At 45.0% G+C, this 21,940-nt stretch overlaps 1 protein-coding gene across 1 annotated transcript in view; it reads right to left on the bottom strand.

Annotated features, from left to right (window-relative positions):
* Window positions 1-537: 537 nt before the first annotated feature.
* LOC308165751 (myocyte-specific enhancer factor 2A-like) overlaps window positions 538-21,940 on the bottom strand; it is a 54,462-nt gene continuing 33,059 nt past the window's right edge. The window contains exons 5-11 of the mRNA XM_080539903.1: window positions 16,060-16,191; window positions 14,534-14,756; window positions 14,147-14,215; window positions 7,306-7,469; window positions 2,931-3,057; window positions 2,685-2,796; window positions 538-2,472 (exon numbers count right to left, since the gene is read on the bottom strand). Of these exons, the coding sequence (XP_080396029.1) occupies window positions 2,124-2,472; window positions 2,685-2,796; window positions 2,931-3,057; window positions 7,306-7,469; window positions 14,147-14,215; window positions 14,534-14,756; window positions 16,060-16,191 (1,176 nt within the window). The 3' untranslated portion in view covers window positions 538-2,123. The remainder of the gene's footprint in view (window positions 2,473-2,684; window positions 2,797-2,930; window positions 3,058-7,305; window positions 7,470-14,146; window positions 14,216-14,533; window positions 14,757-16,059; window positions 16,192-21,940) is intronic.

The raw sequence follows: 21,940 nt of genomic DNA, 5'->3' as shown, positions 1-21,940 counted from the left end.
AGTCTAATGTCCTATAGTCTAATGTCCTATAGTCTAATGTCCTATAGTCTAATGTCCTATAACCTAATGTCCTATAGCCTAATGTCCTATAGTCTAATGTCCTATAGTCTAATGTCCTATGTCCTATAGCCTAATGTCCTATAGCCTAATGTCCTATAGACGAATGTATATACTGTATATCAATTAGTGTGCAGTATACATACTAGTTGCATATCAGAACTGAACAAGAAATTGTAGACTACCGGTATATGAATGAAAAATGTAGAATAGGCTACAGTAAGCTACTCACCATGGCTGTCTAGTTTACAGAACTCTTGATTGAAGTCATCGGCACCCCAACTGCTTCTTGCTAACTGTATCTTTAAGAGTCCTCATAAAATACATGTACTTGCCCTCAGTAATTGCACCCTCTTATTAAAAACATTGGGATTGTATTCCTAGTGATCTCCTACATTGAAAATGCCCTCCATAATTAGTTTTACTATTATATATTAAGCGGGAGCAGATGAAAAATAAAACAAAATACAATTTGTGGGTATAATATATATTTCACTCTCATGATCTGTTGTTATTTCATACTTAAGTAATAATGTATGTACAACATTTACATTTTATAAACAATGTATCAAACAGAAAAAAAATCACTAACCATGTGTATATTCAGGGTACATATAGCTGCTTTATTTCCATCTATCTGACTTTAAGATATAACTGTTTTAAGATGAAACCCTACACAGTATGTGGAGAATTAATTGACTGAGTTGCCAGAATAAGCACCCAAGCCAAAATCTCACCACTATCGTTGTCAGGTAAACTATCACAGTTCAGTTGAAACCATTTCATCACAAGTGGATCAATTCTCCATTACAAAAAGAAAACATTGACACGTGACCAAATAGCACTATCATTACACGTTTTAAGAACATACTTTTACCATCCACTGACTCTGTAAAACTGGTTACCAATGCTTCCATTTTGAGTACAGCATACTTAACAAAATAGTAAATATTACCCAGTGAATACATGACCAAAAAAAAGGACGATGCCTTGTAAACTTGGCAATAATCCACAAAAATATACCTTTTTTAAAATCTGGTGAAGGTACAATATATAGGTACATACACCAAAGGTGATATATATTAAAGTTGCTATGTACATGAAAAAAAAGCTTTCAAATTTAAATTTTACATACAGAACAACAGCAAGTGTCCATGGCTTTCAATTTCGTATCAATATCTTGCTGAAATATTGTCCTATTTTTTTGTAAATTATAAAAACACACACTAACAACATAAAAAAAATCAGCATACTGCTTTGGCTGATATAAATAAATGTGTTTCTGAAAGGAAAAGAAAAGAGATGATTGTATATTGCTTTACAGTTGGACTTAGTTGACAAACCAATGACAACAACCTTAGAAGATGAAAAACAAAGGCTCGTTCTCCACTCATGGTCATCCATCCCTTCATGGTATTTGTAGTCCTTATGTAATAACATGTCATCGTCTTTGTAGTCCTTATTTAATAACATGTACTAGCATCTGAAAACCCAGTAATAGACATACTGCAATGCTACAATTCATGAGGCCATAAGATTGACATTGTGAACACAGTAACTGCAAGTCTAAACCCACACAGTTACAGCACGTAAGAAGTAAAAGGTATCATACCATCTTGATTCTGCAGCAGTGACTACAATAATCTATACTGCTGAACTGTCTTTAAATAGGAGACTTCTCATTCAACCAAGTACCTGCAATATTTGTCCAATAGGTGTTTGAAAAGCAGTTATTATCAGAGTGAAGCATTGTGATATGTCTGGCCAAGTTCATCCTTACAAAATGACTGCAAATAATAATAATAATAATAATAATAATACAAATATTAATAATAATCATTTTGTAATAGCAACAACAATTCAACTCTTGCATATCCTTCCTGTCACTGTGCTTCTGTCTGATAATGGCATAACCTGACTGTGTGTGTGTGTGTGTGTGTGTGTGTGTGTGTGTATGTGTCTCTGTGTATATGTGTGTGTGTGTGTGTGTGTGTGTGTGTGTGTGTGAGACTGTGTGTGACTGTGTGTGACTGTGTGTGTGACTGAGGTCAGCGTCCTGGGTGCTCCTATGTCACCCAGCTGTCCATGCGCATGCGTTTGACCGAGGGACTCTCCCTGTCCTCGGCCCCAGCCGGGGGTCTGGCCACCCCCCCCAGAGTGGCGTTGTGGAAGTCTGAACGGTGGTCCTCACGGTCGCTCCCGTCATACGAGCTACAGGAGGAGCTGATGCTGTCCGCAGGGGAGCGGCCCATCTCTGTCTGCTGCCTGTTGGAGCAGTGAGGGGGAGGGGGCTGGGCCAGGAAGCCTGACTGAGTCACCCGGTCTCGGGGAGGGGAGATGGGCTCGGACTTGATGTTGACGTTCTGGTTGGTGTTGATGGAGAGGTTGGAGCCCTGAGGTAAGTGATTGCCTGACCTGCTGAGAGGGAATGGGTATTGGATTAGCCAGTTATACTTGTTTTTATCAGTGGTTACACCAGACCAAGTGGCAGCTCCATTCAGACGGGATAGGTAAGGTGTCATGTACCAAACAATGACGCTTCCCACTCTGTCGTCCAACACCCTTTTCGGTTGTCACAGATCCTGTACGCAGTGAGGAACAGCAGTGAAATATGTGGAGTTACTCACACTAGTGAACTCAGTTGATGATGTTGCCATGCCGACATGGAGCCCAGAGAGAGGCCTGCCGGGGAGTTGAAACCCTGTAAGCAAGCGAGCTCCGCACTGTTCAAGGTGTAGTCTGAGGAAATAAGCACAGTTCCCTTTATAAACTCAACACAATCAGCAAAGGGATATCATATCATTGTTTTCTTGTGTGGTTTTGTTTCAATATATTTTTAGGCCATTTAAGCCAATAAGCGCCCCCTGGCTCACCATTGTTGTAGGCAGAGTTGATGCCTGGGTAGACCAGGCCCTGAGGATTCAGGCTGGGCGTGGTCACAGACACCACGGGTGTGGCCAGAGGCTGGCTGGACTGGGAGCTGTTCATCCTCTGGGTGCTCTATTGAACCAAAACACAAGGTGAAGAGTCAGACACTGGGCGGCTGTGGCTCAGGAGGTAGAGCCGGCGTCTAATGATCGCAAGGTCGGCAGATCAGCGGTTCGAATCCCGGCTGGCCACATGTCGAGGTGTCCTTGGGAAAGACACTGAACCCCAAATTGCTCCCAATGAGCGGGCCGGCGCCTTGCATGGTAGCTTGACCGCCATTGGTGTGTGAATGGGTGAATGAGAGGTCATTGTAAAGCGCTTTGGAATAAGTCCATTTACCATTTAGACACCATGGTGGTGATACCCTCTGCCAAGCCACGCAGGTATCTATCAACTGACTGACAAAGGACTGGAATCATCTGATTAGTGTTCGTTTTAGGCACACTTCTAGGAGAGGCACAGTTTGGCTTTGGCAGACCAGGTTGGCGTGTTGCAATATCCTCTTTTCACCACTAGATGTCAGTGTAGACTAAAAAGGCTGTGTGTTAGACGGTAGAACGCTCACACAACCCAGGTTGACATTTGCAGGGAAATGAGAAATTGAGGGCAAATATTGTCTGGCATATGGTAATATTCTCCATTAAATATCAGTGATGTGATTTGGTTGGCAATATGAATTTATAGAATTTTATATATAACATTAACATTTTATGATTAAGTTATCATTATATTGGGCTCAAGGTTGAACATGCTGCCTATACCAGACAGCAACACTAGTTAATCAATAATAAATAAAATGTCTATATATCCTTATCTAACCCTTATTAATTTGGTCATCATAGTACATCATGCATTGGTTATTTTTCTGTAGCCAACAGTTTACAAAGAGAATAGGAAGGAAACCGTAGGTTCCTCCCACAAATAACTCACAAATACAGCAGTAATGCAGTAATGCAGCATGCTGTTTCATATTATAACCACAACAAATTCCACATCCATGCACCACAGGACAAGACCAGCTACAACAACCTGCAGAGGGACGATGATTAATAATTGATAATGACATTATATCAAACAACTGATATAAAAGACCTATTTCAACTGGACCAACTCACACTCCCTTGGGTCCAACACCCATTACACAGAGATGTTGACCATAAAAACAACAATATAACTCTGTTCTCTGAAATGCTTTTGCATTGTTCTGTTGATATAAGTTTAATGTAAACACGAACACACACACACACACACACACACACACGCGCACACACACACACACACACACACACACACACACACACACACACACACACACACATTGTGTAGTTAACATCATCTAAATACACTTGGGGCAGTGTCACACGTTCTAGCCAGATGAAATCATGCAAGGCGCTGTGTTGTTGTGGGTGACATCATTCCACATGAAGTCATTCACCTTGTGAATAAAAAATAAAGACGAGGAACATTTCTAAATAACAAACAGGAACCAAGAGTGTCAATGACATAATCTCTGTGGTTATGCCAGTAATACATGCATGCACAAGACACATATTTGAGGAACGTGGTACTCATAACACCACAAAACCCTCACGACAATGATGCTTAGAAGGAAACGCCTGGTCAAGGATGTACACGCAATATTGTTCTTTGTCAGAAGAATTATGCCTTTTTGCATTCCCACTTATGTGAGGCTACTTAGGGGCGTTGAAGCAGGTTGGCCACATAACACATTCTAAAAGGTGTTAAACAAGACCACGCTAACTGTTAGCTTTCTCCTCAGGCGTGTGATAGATGCTTCAAGCTACCATTTGGAATTGATGATCCATAGAGAGAGAGAGTGCACTGTAAACCTCATGAGAAAACTAAAGAGTTGACAGATTAAAAACAACCCAAGGAGCTGCAGTTTGTCTGAACGGAAAAAGCAAAAATTAACTGAACGTGATCATTTCTGAGAGCTTTTTATCCAAGGGAGGGAACGTAAAAACAACAACAAAAACAACATGTCCGTGTTCATCCCAGAGGCATTCCATCAGACTCACCATCTCCACCTCCTCCTCCTCTGACTGCTCGTCGTCATAGAGAACGAGAGAACGAGAGAATGAGATAGAGAGGGAGGGTGAGAAAGAGAAAGAGATAGGATGGAACGGTTACTAAGGTCACGACCCCAGTCTGTTATTGCAACCTCTCAGTTGAGGCCGGTGGAGGTAGGAAAACAATCCTCAGATTTCTGCGTCCACTAGCCTCCCTTAGTGCCCGACCAATCTAAAGGCTCAGTACTGTTGCCTCTGTCTTTCCAGAGACCTATCACTGTACTGTAGCCTACAGTACACCAGTTAGTGCTCGCAAACAACAACGGCTATACAGTACATCTCCAAATCCATTGTATCGCACACTGACAAGGTCAAGACCAGTGTGTGCTGTGAAGCATGCTAGTGGTTGACTCATGAAAACAGTTTCATCATCATGTGGTTCCTGGCCTGCCTGCCGTTCCTTTTATCAAGGGGACGGTTGCGCAATGTTTGAGCAGAGCGTGGGAGGTAAGGGCAATGGTAACAGAGTAAGGGCAAATCAATACCACACAGCTGAGAGGCACTGCTGCTGTGTACAGAGGTGGGTGAGAGGAGAGAGAGATGACTTGCCTGCATCCCCTCCTGCTCTGTGTACATGTGTGTGTGTATGTGTGTGTGTATGTGTCAATATGGACCTGTCCTCTAATGAATCACAGCCATTGAGCGTAGCTCGATAGCACAGCAATTACCTGAATTGGAAACTTAGTGATTGTGAGGATTTACTGAGAAACAATCGACTGTAATCAGAAATGTCCAAATTGTGTGTGAGTGTGTGTGTGTGTGTGTGTGTGTGTGTGTGTGTGTGTGTGAGTGTGTTTGTTTGTTTGTGTGTGTGTGTGTGTGTGTGTGTGTGTGTGTGTGTGTGTGTGTGAATATCTGGAGAAACAGATTTGTCAGCATCCGTCCTCCTAACAGCCTGTATTACACTTAGGAACAGCAGCAGGAGCCAGACTGTTGCCCTCCTCTGGGATAGAGACAAAGACCAGGCCATAGACCCCTTGACACACACACACACACACACACACACACACACACACAGACACAGACACAGACACACACACACACACACACACACACACACACACACACACACACACACACACACACACACACACACACACACACACACACACACACACACACATAAGGATGCAGAGATATCATCCCTCTAAGCCTACATCTCATTGTCACACACAGACATGATTATCTTAATACCATTATGACCTAATGATGGCCTGTTTGTCTAAGTCAATGTTTATCTATCGTGGTCTAAACATGTTGTCTATCTCTCTGTTGTTTCAGTAATTGCCCCTCGTGGACAAATACCCTTTTCTAGAATTGCATTGTATTTGTCATCTGTTTGAGAGGCTGCCACATTCAACAGGAAACTAGTATAATACTAAAAGTGTATAATCTAGTATTTTAGTGCGCTAGTGTTCTCAGAGCTGCCTTGGTTAGTTGCTCTGTGATCCATGGTAAGGTGTTGCAGTGTGTGTAGAGCTATAATCCGGTTGACCTTGGGTTGATCTCCAGATCCTGGCGTAGAAACGAAAACACATCCACTCCTGCTGATGCCTGCAGGGTGGAGAGACTTACGGTAACGCCCGCCCCTTGTTTACCATACCCAGCTCTCACTTGATTCCTGAAAGAATGCCGGTTATCAAAAGAAATGGGGTGATTTAAGCCCGTAAACACGTCTAATTTCATTTCCATTCTGTGATTTGACGTGTGGTTTTGACAGCTATTTGTAGCCCCAGGTGTCGACGTGGCGAGAGAGTTATCCACCCTAATTACAGTAATCATAATATAATTATCCTCGAAAAAAGAACAGATGCGAGAGAGGGGTATATCTGAAGAGGAAGAGGCCAATGACAAACATAGTTACTGAGTTCATTTGGGAAGGGCGTTCATTGTGCTCTCTCCAAGGGAATATATCATTTTACGTCTCTACATTTTAGAGGGAGTTTCCCCAGAAACAGATTAATCCTAGTCTTGGACATGTATGCTCTCACTGCAATGCAAGTCGCTTTGGATAAAAGCGTCAGCTAAATGTTACTATTATTATGATTATTATGATTATTATGATTATTATTGGGGACTAAATCAACCTTTCAATGGTTTCAATTGGTTGGTCTGGGAACCCCCTTAGCTATGCCCAGGATTGGGCATGGACAGGCGGGCAGGGTAACTCACCAGAGGGGGCATCATGCAGGGTAACTCACCAGAGGGGGCATCATGCAGGGTAACTCACCAGAGGGGGCATCATGCCCTTGCTGGACGGAGGGATGACCACTCTGAGGTCGGGCTTGCGGCTGGCGTTGGCGTTGGCCAGGCTCCCCCCTGGCGGGGGAGGAGATTTGGTTGGCATGACTTTGCCCAAGCTGTTCCCACTGGGGTTGCCCACGAAACCATTCACTGTACATAGAGAAACACAGGAATACAAGATGTCAGAATGTAGACAGGGCTTCAATGTTGACTGTACAAACAACACAGACACACACAATTTTTACAGTATGATGTAGAAAGGATTGCAGTGTTCACTGTAAAAACACACAGAAATCCAAGATGTTCTAATATGGAGGGGGCTGCAGCAGTTTAACAGTAGAGACATGCTGGAGGCTGTCCTAAACTGACTCTGGAGAACGGCTGTGGGCCGGCCTGATAGAACTGTACTAGCTGTCCACTTTCTGCCTGATTAGAGGCGGTGATTGTGTTATTATGTATGCCAGGCGTTGTCAGCTTTGAATCATACTCTGCCCTCAGGCATTCACAGCCTCAGTTCCCATAGCAATCCCTGAAGAAACCTCCACATAGAACAGGAACAATTACTTTTTCAAAACACTATTTTTGTATTCACTTGACAGTCAGTTTTTTCCCATCTTTGAATAATAAATCTATTCATAAAGTGCAACGCACAGTATTCCACAATCGGTTTTCTTTCGTCGCATTTAAATCAAATAATACATCCAAATGGTATGGTAGAGGTATACAGAAACACGCGGTGAGGTAACTGATTATGTCGAGGCCTAGGTAATTTCCGATCATTTGTTCAGTGAGAATGCCATTGTGATGTTGGCAGCTGCAGGTCAGATGTAGAGAGCAGGAGTAGGTTTCGGTTCCCCGGAGACCACATACATTGCGTTTATACTTCATACCATCGTCAATGGGATGCTTGCCATGCCTGGTGACGCGCCAAGCAATGCTGAATGCACCGATTTTATTTATTTTGTGTTCTTACATCTGACGTACAGGCAGCCATCTGGTAGCTGGATCTGCGTTGTTAGAATTTCTCCCAGGGATAGCGACATTTCAAAAACAATACGTTTCTTTTACAAGTTGGAGGTCGTTTGGATAGAGCTCTTACTGTGTATACATGTTCATGAATTAAGCATGAATCCATTGGCTTTTTGAGTAATGTTTGAAAGACAAAATATTCAATTCATTCTGGTCTGTTTTGCACCCAACTACAATACCAAAGTCATTTCCTGTCGCACTGTGGCAGGCAGCACTATGGGGCTGAGTCTGGTGCCCCAAGCCAGAGAGGAACATTCCACAGGCAGATATCACTGAGAACAGGACTCTACTGACCGGAGGGGGGGGGGGGGCAGATATCACTGAGAACAGGACTCTACTGACCAGGGGAAGCATGAGGGACATGTACTACACTGTATCACACAGGAAAGAGAACGAAACCAAACGCCTTATCAACGCTAGCCAAAAGCTATCCGTAGTTCCACAACTGTAATATGTACCCATTCAAAATCGGCAAAAACTGTTGTACAATTACCAATCAGAAGAGACTGAATCTCAATGTCTGCTACTGTACACACCCCCACATCCTCACTGGCCACATTATGCAATATTTCCACATACAGAACAAAAACATCCGCCCTTGTAAGTGTTTTAACTTGAAGTGCTTGGTCAACCGGAGCAGTGAGAACAGAACAGGGAGTGGGGCCGACGGCGCTCTACCTTTTGTTGTGAAACATCAGCGTGTGTGAATTCCTCCGTCGCTGCGTGACACGTGACACCCTGAGTGAGTAAATAAGGTGGAGAGGGCCACGGTCCAAGTCAATAGGCTAGGCTAGCTGTGTTTAAGACCAGGGAGGGCGAGGGAGGGAGGAGGAGGGCGGGAGGGAGGGAGGGGAGAGAGGAAGGAGGGGGAGTAATGTGGGAGGAGGGAGGGGGAGAGACTAGAGCTACCAGAGCTTAGCCTTACTGTAAGAGGCTCTGTTACCTCGCTCTGATAATGATCACTCTGGGATGATGTCATGGCATGGAAGCCGGCCAGAGGAGAGAGCGCAATCAGTCACAGCAGCCCCGCCTCGGAACACACAACACACTGCCTCTTACACACATACACACACATACACACACACACACACACACACACACACACACACACATACACTCCCTGTTCTCTTTACTTCTTAGAAGGGACACACACTCCCTATACTGTATCTAAAGACTAGGGAAAACGCTGGCAGGACTTTCCAGATAGGCTGGAAGGCCTCATTAACAAACAAGCTAAAGATACAGGCGTCGTTTACATGTTTACCATTTAGCAGACGCTTTTATCCAAAGCGACTTACAATTAGAGATTACAGGGACAGTCTCCCTGGAGTAACTTAGGGCGAAGTGCCTTACTCAAAGGCACACTAGTGGTGGTGTTCCCAGAAGGGATTTGAACTCATGACCTTCTGATCACCAGTCACCAGTCCAACTGTGGCCACCAGGCCACCACTACCCCTAATCACCATCACCACCACCACCACCACCACCACCACCACCACCACCACTGCAATGAATGGGGATGGTTCTAACTGTACTGTAGCTGTACTACAATACTACAAAGACTGAGACAAGAGTCAAATAATTTTCACCTTATTGTTTCAAGAAACATGTTTGTGGCACAGTCACAGTCCCATGTGCAGTGTACTGTACACCCACGGAAACCACCCACTCACTGAACGTCCTCCGAGTGGACGCGGGGCTATATATTTTTAAAGAGATACGTTTGAATAATTGAGATTTTTTGCACTTGACGTTACATAATGCCTGGCAGCGATGTTATAAGACATGAGTGTTCTTGAAGGAGGAACACGAACGTCTGTAAATAATCAAAAAGGCCAGGACACTGGGGAAACTCTGTATGTTGCTGTATACCGTCCAATCATTCATTGACGGTTGCTACCATTCATGAAAACTATTGTACAGTACAATCACAGGAGAGGACACACTGGCCAGTATCTTCTGTACAGTAAGGAGGAGGAGGGAAGACTGCGACCTAAATGGATAACATCGACAAAGACAATCTGACAAAGACAGTTGGGATGTTGTTTAGGTCCTAGAAGTAGCAGGAAACACAACTGGACATAATGCTAATACTATACATGTTATACTTATATGTACACATACAGTACACACCTTATCACACACGATATCATTCATAGGTCACAATAGTATGAACCTCTCTGGCAGTGCAGTGCAGTGTGCAGGAAACAGTACGCTGCCATCTCAGCTTTTCTGAGACACTCAACGGACTGTAACATCTACCCTGACACCACCGTCGGAGGAGTCCATAATTAAATTAGGGACAGCCTGCCGTGCCACGGGCGGCCATTCTAAATGCTTCTTAGAGAGAAAGCAACAAACAGCTCTGTAAAAGCCTTTCCCTGTCCATGAGCCTCCAGAAAGGGGGGATAGAGAGAGAGAGAGAGAGAGAGAGAGAGAGAGAGAGAGAGAGATGGGGGGGGGGTTATGTCAGGTGAACTTATGGAGTTGTAGTGCACCCCAGCCCTAGAGCTCTGTAGGATCTTAGCCTACTGTACTGTGTGATGGGCTCAGGCAGTCAGACTGTACGAGCCTGGGTTCTGGAGGACTGTCAGCTTGCCTCCTGTCTCTCTGAATCAACTTCAGCAGCCGGGACAGACGGACGGCGCAGGTCGGGCCATGTCAACTGGGCAAATTATGCAGATTGTGCTTTCATGACTAAATCGTCATCCGGGGAGAGACGGAGGAGGAGGAGGAGGAGGAGGAAGAGGAGGGGGGAGAAGAGGAGTGGAGGAGGGAGAGCTCACAGAAGAAGAAGAATAAGAAGGCACTGGCCATTGTCTGAGAGCTCCAGCGACACACTGCCAAGAGTAAATCCCGAGAGTAAATGATACGGTGCTTTGGCGGTAATAATACATTTACAGTTTCCGTTTTTAATTTTTGGGGGCATTTAGCAGACGTCTTTATCCAAAGTGACTTACAATGAATATATTTGTCATAATATAAGTCAGTGAATCATCTATCCATCAGTCATCGTAAGAAAAAGTAATCTATGCTATGACCAGGGGCCATTGGCGGTTACAATGCTAGAAGAAGGAATGTATTTATAGTACAGAAAATGTACTGGGGGGGAAGTGGGGATGAGGAGGTCTTTAGGAGGGACAGTAAAGATGTAGCCTGAAGAGATGGGTCTTCAATCTACGGTGGAAGATAGGTACTGACTCTGCAGTCCTGACAGCAGTGGGCAGCTCGTTCCACCAGCGGGGCGCAAAGACAGTGAAAAGTCGTGACCGAGTAACACGACTGCTGCATCCACGGTAGAGGCGGCGGTGCCAGGCAGCCAGCCAAGGCGTGAGAGCGGAGTGACCGGGCAGGGGTTTGGGGTCTTACCATCGCTTGCAAGTAGGGAGGGGCTGTTCCCTTCGCTGCCCGGTAGGCGAGCACCAGGGTCTTGAATCTGTGAATCATACATACAGTATCTGTTCCTCGGGCCTGAGTCTCTTACCTCAGATAAGACCATGTTAGTTAGTCTATCTGGGTTGGTCTAGTTAGTCTATCTGGCCGTGACAAACACACTAGAAAAGGCAGTTTCCCCTCGTTTCATCAGCTGCCTTTCAAGGCAGCTTCCTGCCCTCAACACCCCACAAAAGACAAGAGGTCTCTAGTCCTGGTGCACAACACCCAATCTCTGGTCCTGGGGTAGAACACCCTACCTCTAGCCCTGGTGGGGTAACCACTCTATCTCTAGTCCTGGGGTACAACATCCTACGTCTAGATCTGGGGTACAACATTCTATCTCTCTAACACAGGAAAAAGGTATTGAACAAAGTCAAAGACAAATCACTAAACTAGCTTATGCCACTAGTGAGTTTACTGTACGGGTGGGTACGTACTTCCACTCTTTGAAAAAAGGTTTCCCACCTCTGAATGCAAGTAAACAAATCATTTTGTCACCAAGCTGTCCTGCAAGAAACATCTCATGCTGGGGTAGAAACAAAGAGCTCTCCCAAGACCTTTGCGACAAAAGACCTTTGCGACAAGAACTGATGACAGCCCTGAATTCTTTCAACGCTCGTACCTACGTATAGTCAAACATCAACCGTCTCACACAGAAGCACACGGTTTGACAGCTTCTCTAACAGATGGAATGTTTGTCGAGGGCCTCAGATGCTTGTCAGGCGTGACCTCTGTTGTCAGTACACCCAGCGTAGGGCGGCGCAGACCGAGTAGCGCGCCCCGGAGGGGACGGGGTTAACCCGCACCTGCCACCCTCTGTCTGTCACATGACACATAGCGGCCATTTCAGGCTGCGGGGGCATTGTGTACAGGCCAGACGATTCAGAGGGTTGACATGGCCAGCGTGCTTCCAGGGCTCCACTCCTCTCTCTGCGCTCCTCTCTCCGCCGGGCCGGGCTACACGCATAGCGCCTGTGACTGACGCCCATATAAGGAGTGCAGTGGGACCGCGCTAGCAGGTGCACCTGTCATAGCAGCCGGGGGGGTGGGGGGGCGGGATGTTGATTGGTGGAGAGACACTTGCTTGTGAGAGGCTCAGCATTTGAGTGACATTTCGAAATGTATTTGACTGCTCGTTTGTGAAAAGACCATTAGGCCATAAGCTCGCTTTGAGGGACATTAAAACATACAAGTAGTTTTCCCAAAAGATACACACACACACTCTCTCTCACACACACACACACACACACACACATGCATAGCTGGCCTCTAGAGAGCGAAGATGACACTGGCGGAAGGAACAGTTGGACCATGTGACCTTGTCTGTGTCCTTGTGGTGTGACACTGTGTGGACAGACAGCAGTACGACTGTTGTCCTAGCAGCTGCTGCTGCCTCCTCTCATAGTGGTAGCAACACTTAGCAACTAACCCGTTTTCCTTCACAGGTTTGTCAAGGCATCTTGACTAAAAATATTAGCGTCATTCCACAGGGAGATGTTTTGGATGTATCATCATGGCACCATTTCTAGAATAAACGTCCCATTTGAGTAAGATACTGTAAGATACTAGACTGATATATGTGTATGTAAAAAGGTATTTTGGCAACTTCTAGGCCCCAGAGAAACAATTTAATTTATATGAACAAATTAACCAAACCCAGCACTCTAAACACACTTCATCATCACAGCTCTGGTGTGTGCACACACTCAGCTCGTATAAATATTTGTGTGAATAAATCCCATTAATAGTTTCTAAAACGACAAGAACCTAATGTACCGTCCAAATACAATACAAGATGCATCTCTCCTTACCCTTGATTTTGGGAAACTGGGATCAGCAGTCTGGGCCAAAAAGACTCAACCTTCTATGCGTTCCTGCCATAAACACATTCAGGGGACTTATCGAGCGTGACAGTGACTCTCTCAAAGAGAAATATCAGGCTTTTGATACATGGCGAAATTTACACCGGATAGCAGAATTTTGAGAAAGTGTTATGGCTCGGTAGCAACAAACTGCTGATTAAAAATGTTGCTAAAAACTGTGCAGGATTGCTTGAAATACGCTTTAACCACATTTTCTCCAATACCCTCCGTCGAAATGATGAATGACGGATTTCAGAGGCCAGTGATCCTGCCATATGTTTAGCTGAAACGTTGCCACAGAGTGTATAGAAGTGCATGCTCTAAGTGCATGCTCTTAGCAACGATAACAAAATGTGTTTTGTGTGTGTGTGTGTGTGTGTGGGGGGGGGGGGCAGCACTGACCGGCAATAGACAAAAAAAATAGCACTAGGCTCCTCGGGGGTGTGTAAGGACACACTGCAGCCACAGAGCTAATGGACATCTCCTGAGGGACTGACTTACCCGCTGTGCCAGCGCCTGGGCCTGATCCGTTTGGCACCGCGAGATCTGCCACGCCGGCCTGCATGCCACCTGAGGAGAGGGGGCAGAGCGGGGGGATCAGCCATCTGCAGGCTGCCCTCCACCCATATGTGAGCAGCCCAGTCAGAGCAGGACGACGCAGCACGCTTCATTACACGCATCAACGGTTTGTGGGGCACATGAAAGAGGGCAGTCTGAGAAGGGGGGATTCACTAAATATTGTAATGTGGTGGGATTGTTTTTAAAAAATGCATGTTCGGTTGTTTTACAGACACACACACACACACACACACACACACACACATACATGCACACACACACACACACACACACACACACACACACACATACGCTCTCACTCTCTCTCACCTGCGTTGCCTGCGCTGGGGGGTCGTTGAGGGGCTGATTGCGGGGAGGAGTTCCTGTGTAGGTGCCCGTGAGGCGTGGATAGCATCCCCGCGTCGTTGAGGGCCACGGTGGCTGCAGACAGCGCCTGGGTCCCCAAACCTCCAGGGCTGTAGGGCAGGGAGCCTGGGCTGGACCCGGCCAGCGCCACATGCATGGGGAAGTTCTGCTGGGGCATGGCGTTGGGCTGGAGGGGGGCGACAGAGAGAGAGAGAGAGAGAGAGAGAGAGAGAGAGAGAGAGAGAGAGAGAGAGAGAGAGAGAGAGAGAGAGAGAGAGAGAGAGAGAGAGAGAGAGAGAGAGAGAGAAAGAGAGAGAGAGAGAGACTTAATTGAATTTAACATCAGGTTAATGTCTGTGAGATCAAATCTCCTTTACAGGAGAGAGCTGGTCCAAGTGAATCAGAGAGCTAGTCACAAGGGTGCAATAAGGAATGGCATTATATTAGTGCAGGACACTGATAAAAGTATAGAATAGTCTTTGCAGTTTGAATCATTGATATGCACAAAAGAAAATGACATCATAAGACATACTGTGAATCTTCATATTTACTATACTATAGGGTATTTAATGAGTCGATAGAAATAACAACAGAATGTTTTTGGTTCTTTTGTAGTAAGACATTGAATCGCTGTTGCATCATTATCTGTATTGTAACATTAACTCCAGACATTGTTACTCAGTGGTGAACATTTGACATGCATTTTCAGCTCACAGCTGGTGGCATTGCATCAGCAAAACGGTGCAATGGGGTTGTTAGTGACATGGTTAGTGGGTTAGCAATGACAAGATGGAGTGCTTTCAGTGTTCTAACATCATCATCATCATCATCACCATCATCTTCATCATCAGCACTGCAGAGAGTTATAAAAACACAGTGGTAAATGAGGACAGTGGGGAAAACAATGAACAAATGCCGGCATGTGTTGTCAACAGCTAACATGACGATGAATGTTACCTTTCTGGGGATCAACACTGATAAGAACTGACCCGATAATCAATCTCAATAGTGGAATGTTGACTTGTTAGGGCGTAACCATGAGTAAGAATGCTGTGATATTTTGCTTCTGTGTCCTATGTTGGTGTGAGGAGGAGTTATCAAAACAAACGGAAAAGATTCCAACTAAAATAAGGAGAGAAGTAAGGGTGGGGTGGGGTGGGGGGTGAGTTCGCAGGTTGGGGGTGTGCGTGGGTGGGTGGGTGGGGTGGGGGTTGGGTGGGTGGTGCTGCGGGTGTCTTTATTTGCCAAGAAGAAGCCAAGCAAAAACATTCCTTTTACTTACGATTTTATGATTTCTCATCATATTATCAAACTCCTCATTAATCTTTTTATATTTCTCTTCAGTGTGTGGGGTGAGGACATAGGAGGCATCGGGGTCCGGGCTATCACAGCCTCTGTGTTCTTTCTTGTTTAGCGCCTGTGGTGGACATCAACATAAAAGACAGGAATCAACACAAAATGGCGGAGGAGAGGGAAGAGGTAGTACTTACAGCGCAGCGCCTGTACATTAGAGCACTCTCTTCGTTTAGCTTGGCGAAACGCTCATCCATGTCTGGGCTGTGGCCAAAACAGTCCTCAACCTCAGGACTGGCACAGTCAGTATGGCCTTTGTTTCTTAATTTCTGAAATAAAATTGGGACATTTACAAACTACACTAGTACATTGTACTACAGCTATACTTACAGAACACTTCAAGACAAAACCTTACACTAGATCTTATCTCTGTGGTTGTATATCGTAGACACAACGGATGTGAATGGCATTCAATTCGCCCAATATTCATTAAGTGTGACCTTTCCAAATAGCCCTTGCCCAGTGGCTAAACGGACTCTGTCTGGGTCTGGGGCTGGATCGATAGTCTATGTCTGTGTTTGGGGCTGGGGCTCAGACTGGGTTCTCTAATGAGGTTCCCTCTCTCTTGTCTCTCTCTCTCTCCCTCTCTCTCTCTCTCTCTCTCTCTCTCAGTCCCTCTCTCTCTCGTCTCTTTCCATCTCCCTCTCTCTCTCTCTCTCGCCTCCCTCTCTCCCTCTCTCTCTGATCTCTCTCTCTCTCTCTCTCTCTCTCTCTCTCTCTCTCTCTCTCTCTCTCTCTCTCTCCCGCTCTACTCAGTCGTGATATCCAGAGCATGTGCTGCCCCTCCTCTCCTGTATGGAGCAGCTGCTGGCGTCTGACAGCTCCGAGGGCTGGGTGACACTGACGCAGAGCTCCATCTGAGGTCCAGATAATACAACATCTCTCCTACTGTCACGTACATTCAGCATCAGCATGCATTACGTTATCATATTTGTTTTACTTGACCCGTTAAGTGTTCTGGGTTTGTGATACTAATGCTACATACATTTTTATTAGTAGTAGTAGTATTAAGAGCTTTTTTATTTTTAAATGTTATTTAAAAGAGCACTTAATTACATCAAAACAGAACCATTCTTAATAACAATTACTAATAACATCTACAGTAACTAATAACAGTTAAATAAAAAACTATTCTGCTTTTACTATTACTTAGTGAAACACAGTATTCTCTCTCTCTCTCTCTATCTCTCTCGCTCTCTGTGAATATATATATATATATTACTAGAAACACAATTTTAATAGCTTATTATAGTTATTAGTGATGTTACTAATAACTAGAATATATGAATAATGATATGCTATAATCATATGAATAAAAACATACAGTAACATCACTAATAACTATAATAAGTTATTAAAATGGTGTTTCTAAGCCTTGGCCACCACATGTCAGCGCATGTATAGTGAATCCCACAGCCTGTTCCCTGTTCCCTAGTAAATGGCCTTGATGAGCAAATGGTGGAGCAGGTGTCCCTCTCTATCCAACACCTGTCATCTCCTCAGCGCCCCTGTGGCCAGCGGGCCTTACCCTGCCCGTACCCTGCCCATACCCTGCCCATACCAAGCCCGGCCCCAACCCATACCCAGCCCCAGGGGCCAGCCCATGACCGTAAAAGGACACGCCTCTGTCACCCCTTGAAGGTCACTGACCGTGGCGACCTCACCCAGGACAGCTCTCCCGTGAGCAGTGTGAATGTTTGTGCGATGAGCCTCTCCATACTGTAAAGCCCCCGTGTCTGTCATGAGCCCAGAGAGGATACGAATAACATGTCTATGGTATGGTAGTGGAGCTGGTAGATAGTGACGAGAGAGAGAGAGAGGGAGAGGGGGAGAGAGAGGGAGAGAGAGAGAGAGAGAGAGAAAGGGGGGGGAAGGGAGATAGCGAGAGAGAGAGAGAGAGAGAGAGAGAGAGAGAGAGAGAGAGAGAGAGGGGGGGGGAGATAATGGGGGGGGGGGGGGGGAGAGAATGCTCTACATTAGGGATTTTATCGATCATTAAATAGTCCCTAATTGTTTCAGCAATAAACAACCAGCTTGCGTTATCCTCAGATGATTCTACATACAACGAGCTTCTTGTTCTGACCTGTTATCTCATTGAGTGTGTCTGTGCAGGGTCTATCAGCTAGCTAGCTAGTCTCTCTGGTTACTATCTCCAGACAGCCATGCAGCTTCTCTGGCCAAAACTGCCTGCTGTCATCATGGGAGGCTGTGGCGGGACCTACTGTAGGCTTATCTCCCTCTGCCGAAGAAATAGATGCTGGGTGGGGGGAGGGAGGGAGGGAGGTGGAGGAGGGAGGGAGGGAGGTGGAGGGTGGAGGGTGAAGGGTGGAGTGTAGGCGTTTGAGCTGAAATTGGTTAACAAGCACCAGGGAGGATAGAGGGAAGATAGTGCACTATCCTCTAGTTACTTTTAAATGTGTTTCAAGATATTGCAAAAGGAGACATTGCCATTCAAAGAAAGAAAGAATCTTGTTAATGTTCCACTCAGTGCTTCCTGTAATCTTGACTATCCAGTACCACTGTCTCTTTGTGTGTACAGCCAATGACTGACTGGATGTTCTGTCATTAAGATTGCAAAGATACCAGTGTGATACACTTACTGCAGTCTCAATCACCTCAGACATTACAGTCTTGTTCCTCTCAGAGCAATCTACAGCTCAGACTGTAAACTGTAGCTGCACTTACTGTGTACAAACTGTGTACTCGCTTCAGGCATATAAACATGAGTGATTAGACTCATTCGAAGTTTAACAGTCTTCCTGCAACAACTTTTTGATTTGGTTTCCAGTTTATTGTTCAGCAGGGTGGAGAGAAGCACACAATAAAAACAAAGCAGTTGGACTGGAGGAGAGGATAACATGGGAAAGGCTGCTACTGCACACTTACTACAGAATCACACTTTCACGGTTCAACCCCCTGTTTCGTTGTGTGCTGTGTCAATATTCTATTCAGGGTTCCTACAAGTTTCAACAAGTCAAATTTAAGACCTTTTTAGATTTTTTTTAGACCTCTTTGAATAGATTTTTTTACGTACCATATGATAAGCTTTTTTTGGTTCCAGCTTGATTAATTTCCGCGTAAATAGATGTGGTCGGACTGATTTCTTGCAATATCTCATTTTTAAGACCTAGCACCTAATTTTTAGACAGAATAACTGAAATGTAAGACCTTTTTAGGCCTTTTTAGGTGTTAATTGGATTGCTGGATTTTAGACTTTAAGGCTTTTTAAGACCAGCGCGGGAACCCTGTCTACCTAACCCTAACCCTAAAGATATAACTTACTTGATACCCATTACATTTATAATGGATTGATTGAATCAACTTTGCGAAATAAGACTGGCAACACTGAAGCAACACTGGCAACAGAGCCAGCGAATCAGTCTCCCCCGCCGTGCTTGTGTGACATTGCATGTTCTTTTCTCTGACCTCAGACTGCAGCCAAATCTCTCAGCTCTCAGGCCCTTTGAAATACAATCCCTCCTCCCTCCTTCCTCTCTCCTCCCCCACTCTGCCCTCTCTCCATTCTCACTCACCTCTTAAATATTCATGAGAACAATTAAGAGTTCCGATAAGACACACACAGAGAGAGAGAGAGAGAGAGAGAGAGAGAGAGAGAGAAAGAAAGAAAGAAAGAAAGAGAAAGCCTTTGATATCTTAAAACAGTAAGACTGTATTAATAACATTGTTGTTCTCAAAGATAAAAAAGAAAGGTCAAAGAAAGTGTACCTTGGCAGCACACTGGATGTTCATGCCGTAAGTTTGTCATATCCAAATACTATTTTCCCCATCCTTGATTACTAGAGTGCATCTTCAACAGCTCAGGGTGGGGAATCATAAAAAAAAACTGTTCATTTAATTGAAGACCAAGGTAGGAATTCAATTACAGATGGGGATGGTTTAATACCTGATGTAACAGACTCACAATCACTAATGCCCCCCCCCCCCCCCCTCCTCCCCAGTGTTTAGACTGGTTTCTAATTCTCTCTGTCTGGCTGGCGGTGGCGTGATCGATACCCTGACAGGAAGCCTCCATTAGCTAGGTTGTTAATGTCAGGGGAGGGATACTGGGATCTGGATCTAAAAGCCCGGCTGAAGCATAGTGGCTGACTGGTTTGCTGTCTCTCTTCATTCTCTAAAAGCTCTTCCTGATCAGAACACATAGTGGTTGTATGTATCTGTGTCTTGGTTAGGAGGACACACATAACGACATAAGGTTTGGAGGAGTGTGGGGAACCATGCCAGGGAGCTGTAGGCGTGAAACTGTAAATGAACGCATCTGTTAACACAGATCTCAGTGCCTCCCTATAGTCATCATCTATCCATAACTCATACACCCCCAACCAAACCCCTCCCCCCCCCACGCACACACACACACACGGGATCCCCCGCCCCCCCCCCCCCCAGCCAACATGCACGTTCAGAGGTCCAATCTATTCTCTATCATTGGGGCTTTAGGAAGTGTAAATCCAGCCTGAATCCATCTGGCCCAGCCATACCATAGTCAACTGAAATGTGACTCACTGTACCTCAAATGTCTCACTGTACAGGCTGAACGCACTCTCCGATCCTCCACTGCCTTTCAACTCACTATACCTTCTGCCCGCCTGACCACTATGGGGTCTAGAGCCTTCAGTCACTCTGCCCCCGTCTCTGGAACTCTCTTCCACAAGACATCCGCAATATTGACTCTCTCCCCACCTTCAAATCCTGCCTGAAAACCCACCTTTTTAAACTGGCGTATTTTTAATTGATGGTTGTCTTTGTTTTGTCTTGTTTTGTTTGTTTTTGTTTGTTTAAATTACTGTTTTAACCTGTTTGAATCTGTTGCTTGTTTTTAAATTATGCTCTGTAAGGTGTCCTTGAGTGCTCTGAAAGGCGCCTATAAATAAAATGCATTATTATTATTATTATTATTATAACTCTATTCACATCGGTGGCGTTAGGGCATAAAGTACTGGTACAACTCCCTCAACCCAACTGGCGGTATCATTGATCATTTCTATGATTCACCAAATTCTATGACACTTAGAACAGGGCACACAAACAACTGTTAAAGAGCTATTAAGGAGGACTTAAAGGTAGATATAAGATAGAACACTATACTAATACTGGGTAGGGCCTCCCTTTGCTCTCAGAACAGCCTCAATTCTTCATGGCATTGATTCCACAAGAAATAATGGAAACATTCCTTTGAGATTATCGTCCATGATGACATGATTGCATCACGCAATTCTTTCGGGTGCACTTTCAAGCTGTGAATCCCCCATTCTACCACATCACAAAGGTGTTATATTGGATTTAGATCCAGTGACTGGGAAGGCCACTGCAGAACTGAAACCAGTTCGAGAAGTATTTTGCTTTGTGACATGGTGCATTATCATTCTGGAAGTAGCCATTAGAAGATGGGTACATTGTAACCATGAAGGGATGCACATGGTCAGCAACGATACTCAAATAGGCTGTGGCATTCAAGCGATGATTGATTGGTATTAACGGGCCTATAGTGTGCCAAGAAAACATTCCCCACACCATTACACCACCTGAATGAATGGGAAGGTGTACAGGTGTTCCTAATAAAGTGTTCAGTGAGTGTATAAGCGATTTATAAAACATTCATAGTAATAATTCAGTCCCTAGGACAGGGTGTCCCTCCAGTGTACTGTCAGGCTTAAAATGAAGGTCAAGATGATGATGATGACACTCCTCTGGAATGAGATGTACCAAACGACTGACCCTTAATTACTGAGGGTGTGGTCATAATAGGTCAGACTGACCATCAGCAGCGTGGTGTCCAGTATGGGTCCTTCAGCTGCGGCCAGGCTACAGTAAAGACTGTGACAGACAGCATTCCCAGACACTAGCGCTCCAGACCGTGTTATTCCGAGCTATTACGAGACATTGACAGCTCTATTTTCACCACTTATACTGTACATGTGATTACCGTTGCTGCCCTGCAGCTCAATATAGATGGATAACGACCACTCAGAAGAATTGCTGGAGGGAATATCCTTGAAATAA

Source organism: Nansenia antarctica (genome assembly GCF_963989245.1).
Source record: "Nansenia antarctica genome assembly, chromosome: 9".
Classification (NCBI taxonomy): Eukaryota; Metazoa; Chordata; class Actinopteri; order Argentiniformes; family Microstomatidae; genus Nansenia; species Nansenia antarctica.
This window is presented reverse-complemented; position numbering and strand designations above follow the sequence as displayed.